At 38.1% G+C, this 7334-nt stretch overlaps 1 protein-coding gene across 1 annotated transcript; it reads left to right on the top strand.

Annotated features, from left to right (window-relative positions):
* Positions 1–6797: 6797 nt before the first annotated feature.
* Positions 6798–7280, top strand: LOC118755613 (NFU1 iron-sulfur cluster scaffold homolog, mitochondrial-like; the record flags this gene model as incomplete). Its single annotated transcript, XM_036490440.1, has 2 exons — positions 6798–6958; positions 7018–7280. Coding segments are annotated over exons 1-2 (337 nt in total), but the record flags the coding sequence as incomplete, so codon positions are not given.
* Positions 7281–7334: the final 54 nt, after the last annotated feature.

Raw genomic sequence — 7334 nt, 5'->3', positions numbered from 1 at the left:
TGGTAAATTAGCCGTAGTGTACGATGTCCACAGTGGCCAGTGACCTTATGGTCGACCAAAGCTTGATCGCACCAGAGGAGAATCTGCAAGTCTTTAACTGCTCCTCGCATACCTTCCGCTTGCACTGGTTTTTATCGGATCTCCGAATTCAGATCCCTGATACTGTGATTCCCGGGATCAACCTGGCTAAGTCGATTAAACTTATTCACTATAATATCCTCATCAACTGTAAGGACGGATTTCCACTATACGTCCAGAAAGGATGAAGCGAGTCGATGTGGCAGTGACTATCTGCGTTCGCCAGCTTGAACGTCTGTTGGTGTGGGAAGAGCGGCTAAGGTGCTCTTAGTAACATCCGCAAAGCCGTCCTAGCAAGCTTTGTTAAAGTTGATGTAGGTGCTTATATTCGACCATAATCGGGACTGCGACAGTGCACATTGTATCCGGTGCAGCACAACGAAGTGAAGTTACTGTGTAGCTTCATCTCTTGCACTGCAGCTATGTATCATTATTACCGGCCCATGAAGACGGTTATCTCGATATTGCTCTGAAGTCGAATGCAATTTAATAGTATTTGTTACGATATATTCTGGACTGACACACGGAGCAGACAGTGGAATTGAATCGGGATGGGGGATGGGTATTTGGGAGTTAGAGTGATGTTGCTCAGGTGAGCTAAGTAGAGACTGCTTGGGTGTTTGGAGACACCTGCATATTGCGCAAGTTGTTGGTCACCATAGTGGCTGTAGTTACCGTTTTGCTTGACCAACATGGGGCCAAAAATCATGAGGTCCCCTCCTTGTGTGACCTAAGACCTGAGAAGTTGTTTAGTTGGCTGCATCCATTGACTGCACCTAAACGGGTAGAGTCTTCATTGGCATACACATCAGAGGTAGGTGTTGTTGCTGCAGGGACGAACAACAATTAAAAGCTTTCACTGGCTTAAACAGGGTTAAAGCGTGGTATCAGTGGCGAAGAAGAGGTGGAGAGTATAGAGCACTCTGGCAAGGACAAGATGTACTCTTTGTAATAAATATCTCTCTCAGTATTTAGCTAAACTCGACTCTGCCGGACTGTTTGGAGTGGCAATCACCCAAGGCGAATTTATACAAAGTGGTAGCGGTAGAGCAAATACAACAATCCCATCTATTTTGTATTGCGGCTGTTATGTCAAATCTTAATTCGCCCCAAATTTCCATGTATTTTGCTTTTGCTTTTGATGGGTGTGCTGTCAAATCAGTAAAAGCAAAAACAAAATACATGTTAGGCAAAGAAACCAGCTGATCTAACAACACCACCGGGTATAAATTCGCCTTGCAAGCTCCGTAACCTAACACCCGATTTACATGATTCAAGTACTTGAAAGCAATTCTTGCTCATTCTCTTTTGTGTTTTCTATTTGCTTTTACACGTTTCAATTCTGTTGAATTCAAGTTTTTGGTTCTTTAAATGGGAAGCAACGAAAATGCCAAAAGCAAAGCAAGAAAGTTGAAACGACTTGACGGTACAGACGCATGTGTACTCGTCCCTTTTCTTCTCACCCCCTCTCTTCCGCATGCGAGCAGAATTGAATTCAATACTTGAACTGTGTAAAAGCAGTCTAACCTACATAGAAACAACATCACTTGGTAAGTAGAAATCCGAGTCATTCCAGTACGTAGATCCGACTGTCGTGGGAATGACTAAACTGTGAATATGTGCAAACTGATGAATCATCTTTTAATTTGGTGTCGGAATTTTACTTTACAAGTTGAACGTGATAGAATATCACACATAACGAGCACCATTTTTATAGCAAGGCTTAGTTTAATATTTTCGACCGCCTTTCACTATAGATCATATTTTTTGTCCTTCCCAGCGGTTAGAGAGACTACCACTTGGCAGGTCTATAGTTCGATCCTTGGCCCGAGCAACATCTAACAAATAAATTTTAATAGCGGTCCCGCCTCGGCTGGTATTGTCAAACCTCCGCTTACCCTTACCTTTGCAATTTACATATATACAATATTTATTTGAACTACAGCTAAATATTCATTGAAATTTCAGTTTAGTGAAATCTTTTTTTTTTTGTATAACGCTTAACTTTAATATCATATTCACCCCCATAAAACTTGTACAGCAAAATTATTCCCATTTTTATGCTGTATTTTAAAACAAGTGTTCTATTCTTTTACTTATTAACCTGCATTTTGCTGACGTCTTCTTCGACGAATTTGCTGTGCACGTTGTCGTTGTTTCCTCTGTCGACGAGCTATTCTTCTTCTACGCCCAGTAGCTTGTCTTCTTAATTGCCGGGCTACACGTCTTCTTAGTCGAGCATTTCTTGCTCTCAAATTTGATGTGGAGTTGGATGATGAATTGGATGCAGTTGTAGCTGTACCCGTAGTTGTAGTTGGAGAAGTTGCAGTGGTCTGAGTATTAGTTATGCCAACATGATAGATTACTACCAACAAAATAAGTAAATTACAATACAAGAGTTTCATTTTCAACTTGGTGAACCCTTAACGATGTACTAATCAAGAAATACGACTAAATTGTAATTTTCTAAGTGGGTCCAATTCATTTTATAGCAAACTATCAACCTTCCATTAAACCAAACGCACCTACCAACTATGTAAATACTTGCACTTTAAAATTCTTCAATGAACATATTTTTAAGAAGTTTAAACACAGTTTTTGTTAATATTTTGATTGTTCAATAAAAACAAATTCAACTTAACTGCCTGGCATTTGAAGATTTACAAAACAGTTTTATTTACATACGTTCTTAAACATATCAGATGTATGTGCATATGTACATACATTCATACATGTGATTGAAAAATAGTTATATGCCTTCAAAAAAACCCACGAAATGAGGAATGTGTTTGTAAGAGATTTTTATTGGAATAAACAAATTTTGTATTTACCGTGAGTAGAATGCTCGTATAGCGTGGAAGGCTAAAGGCCAATGTCAACGAACTGATTAGACTTCATAAATACATCTTTATTCGTCTGCTTGTTTGGCGCTGTAACCGCCAAAGCGGTTTTTACCAAATATGTACAATAAAGCACGTCAGTCTTTTTGCATTGTGCCAAGTAACGGCAATTGGTAATGATAAGTAAAGCAAAGTCCTTCTACCCTTGGTCTTTCCATCTCAGAGAAGACCCTTCCTCTTCTGACGCTAACACCAGCGTGTAAACGCCAGTCAATATTTATAATTACTTTTTCTGAAAATTTCAGAATTTTTTCTCAATTTATTCAAATAAATAAACATAATAAGAAGTAATAATATTAATAGATTGGCGCTTACATAATATGTTAGAGTGTGGCCGAGCTTCTCCTCCGTTTTCTGGCGTGCGCATTGATGTTATCACACAAATGATAGGGACCTACAGTTTTACGCCGACTCCGAATGGCGATTGTATTTTTTATGAAAACCATGGCAGAATACTACACTCGGAGATTTGCCATTGCCCGCAGGGCGACCGCTATTAGAAAAAAGAATTGTATGTTTCATTTTTAACCGACTTCCGAAAACGGAGGAGGTTATCAGTTCGTCGGAATATATATTTTTTTATGTATGTTACCGCATAACTTTGGACCGCGTCAACCGATTTCGATAATTCTTTTTGGATCGGAAAGGTGGTGTCTCAGAGGTGATCCCCTACTAATCTAGTTTAGATCCGATCATTGGATTTTTTTAAGTCGGTTTTTTTTTGCTAAAAATTACTTGTATTTTTTTGATGTTGGTAGGAAACTGGGCTCGAACCCAGGCTCTCAGGAATAGTAGCGCGCACTGCTAACCACTAAACCACAATGGCCGCGTAAGTAAAAGGTCTAACTCTTTAAGAAAAAGCAATAGCTTAGTTTTTATTCATACGGCAATAATTCCTCTTCGAAAGAAACAATTCAAGGAAAAATGGGTCTAACCGATTTGGATACGCAATGCACAAAGAATGTAGTCTAGGTTCCCGGGCACAGAATTATTATTTCTGTTATAGTTTACGTGCGTTTTTCCTATCGTCCAGCATTTCATGATCTTGCGTTCATGTATTGCTCTTTTCTTGTTACGGAAAACATGTCTCCTTCTTCAGCTTCCTATATCGATCCAAACCAGCTCGCGGTGTGCCCTATCGTCATCCCAGTTGTTGTTATGGGCTTGCTAAAATAATACTACGTCTTCGGTGTAGGTTTGTGATGTGTGAGATGTCGGCTTTTAAATCTCAGAGAGCAAGGTGTGAGAGTCGAGTGCCAAATATCTGGCCGTGTGTTGTAAGTACAGCTTTCCCCAATTGAGCTTTCCTTGTATTGGTCGGCACACATTTTTTTATGCACAGAGGCGTGTGTTTATCTTAGCTTAAGTGTGTCTAATAGCCCGAACACAATGAAAACGACGAGCTACAAACCACAGCTGTCAAATTATTTTAACACGTACTCTTATGTAGATAATTATTTTGGCGACGACCGGGCTACGCGACGGCTGTGGTTGTGGCCAGATTAGATCTATTTCTATTTTTTTGGCGACAGATAAGGTTCTTCCTCTTCTTTTATGTCAAACTCATACAAATTCATGATGTCGCTGCCGCGTTCAAAGAAATCATGTCGCCATCGACAAAGCGCTTAGATAATAAAGATGACAAATTGAAAGCGTGGTCGGTAGCTCGTCGTTTTCAATGTGTTCAAAACTTAACTGGTCGAAGTGATCAGCGTCAGTCCATTAATGGACCTCTCGTCGTGGAGACTTAGGGTGCATTCCAAAACGTCAAAATACAAAACATCAGTCTCTTTTATTTCTAAACCGTAGTAGAAGAAAAAGTTTAACTTGCGCAACCTCGTTTAAAACTAGCATCTAACCGTGGTTGCGCACATTTGGCATTACAATCTGAAACCGTTTGTGAGGTATATTTGGCGTTTTAAATGCACGCATGCTATTTTCTACTAAAGAAGATACATGGCAATTGGTTTGAAATATGGAACAAAACGCAAACAAACCAGAAGGTAGAGGGACCTGCAGTTTTGCATTCGCAAGCCGGCCGGTTCTACGTACTTTTCCAGTGTTTTGAATCCTGGTTATGCCACTCATCAAGGCGTATTCAATAAGGTGGTATCGGTACGCCAATAACAAAATGTACATGTATTTTGTTTTTGCTTTTACGGCTATCAAAAACTTCATACGAAGGATGTGAAAGAGAACAAAAAACAATAAAAAATCAACTGCTACAACCAATCAACAGCAGCCATTTGACATATGAAGCCGTGAGGCGAAGAAAAATAAAATGGTGCTGCCAAGGCGAATTAATATAAGGTGATAGCAGGAGTACAAAAACAAAAATTTACATGTATTTTGTTTTTGCTTTGGCGGCATAAACTGTCAAAATCTGTAAGAGTGTGTGTAGAAATTCAAACAAAATTTTTCAATTTGATATCAGAAGCCGTGCGGCGAAACACATACACAAAATCAGCTGAGCTAGTAACACCACCTTATATAAATTCGCCTTGGGTGCTGCTATCACCTGTTAAGTACGCCTTGCCACTCATGTTTTTTAATAGGCGTGTTTCTTAACTTTTTACAGCTGATGACAGCAGATTGGCGAAGAGTATTATTTTCCTCGCAAAGAGATCGAAAGAGGAAAAAGTAAAGAAACGAAAATTAGCAGAAATTTGCAAGCACTGTACCTATATATACACACACACATCTTCAAATGCATGTACAACGATAACGATGCACTAATTTTGTTTTATTAAAACGAATTAAAATAAACTTGCCAACTTTTTCCTTGTGCGTTTTGAACAGCTGCTTTTTAAATATATGACTGCAAATTTCTGTTGTCAGAAATTTCGCCAGCAGAAATTTGCAGCTCTCTCGTTTTTACGCTGTCTTTTTGGCTCTCTTCTGCAAATTTTTTGTGTTAAGTAACGTTTTCCAGGAGAATCCAGTGAAAATGTGTGATAGTTATCTGTTAAGAAACAAAGCTAATGTAAAAACATCATAACCCTTGTAGGAATGTTCGATATCATATCGATTATCCTGAATATCGATATTTCATGGCACGATAATCGATTTTTTGAATCGATATTCCAAGGTCGATATATCGAATACATCGATACTTTACCCGCAATATCGATATTTAAGTTGAAATATATTTTTCATCTACAAAAAAGTGTATGGGAAAATACTAAAGTAGGTTTAATCAGCAGCTTGTGTGATTTATTTAGCTCTTAAGTTTGACAAACCGCTTAAGTCGTCCGGCATGCCGTTTTAATCTTCAGTAAATATACAAATTGGAAATAACACAATTAGGTGAGTTGATAGGCAGGTTTAATATTCTATCCAATTGGGAGTAGGATTTTCAACGTCGATTTTTTTCGATATCGATATTGTTCAGCCCGATATATCGTCATATCGATTTTATATGCTAATTCATTGCAATCGATTCATGATATCGATACTTTCTTAAATATCGAACATTCCTAAACCCTAGTAAACAGCTGTTTGTGAAACGTGGCGTTGCCGGACTTGCACTTCAAAATTTCATGAAATGATGCCGAACTCATGGTTAACATTCGTGTATAATTGAATTCGTGAAATGGTGTTTATGTAGCCAATTTTAACCCAAATTCATTAAATGAATTCGTGAATTAGCCTACGCATAAACGTAGTATCTGTGTATTTCGCTCTTCAAACGCACTTATACGGATAGCCATGGTGAAACTATAATTTCGCCATGCGTATATGCATGGCTTTATTAGATAAAAAGATATGTGGCAGCTCTGCTATGATATTTGAATTCATTCACAATAAATGAACATAAACAGTAACAGCTGATTAACATTTTATAATTCTCTTCGGGCCGGTGATAAAAAGTCTTAATTCGCAATTTTAATAGATAGTCTTTCAAATATGTATCGTTTAATTCTACGTTCAATTTGTAGACCTGCTGCCATTCGTCAAAGTAATATGGGGGTCTTTACCTTGTGAGTGTTAGATAGAACTAAAATTGTGATGAAATTTATAACATTTATCCATAATTTAGATGCGTAACACAAGCGCAAAATTTTACTTATTTTCAACATTTTGGGCCGAAACCTCCAAATAGAAATCTTCTAGACGGAAAGAAGTTCCATTCTCCACTATGTCAATGTGAAAATCGTCGCAATATGTTTATTCAAACACAAGACACACCCAATCCTGATAGTCTCAAATTTTTGCCTGGTTTAGATGTACTTGGCAAGGGTAATACCTACGATTTCCCCAGTGTTTCAGCTGCTTATTGTAGTCCCTTAGGTAAATTAATTGGTTGCTTATATTAACTTAGGTTCGAAACTAATTTATTGTATTTACTTGAAAGCT

The sequence above is a fragment of the Rhagoletis pomonella genome, unplaced genomic scaffold, assembly GCF_013731165.1.
Source record: "Rhagoletis pomonella isolate Grant_MI unplaced genomic scaffold, Rhpom_1.0 Rhpom_scaffold_06804, whole genome shotgun sequence".
In the NCBI taxonomy this organism is placed as follows: domain Eukaryota; kingdom Metazoa; phylum Arthropoda; class Insecta; order Diptera; family Tephritidae; genus Rhagoletis; species Rhagoletis pomonella.
This window is presented reverse-complemented; position numbering and strand designations above follow the sequence as displayed.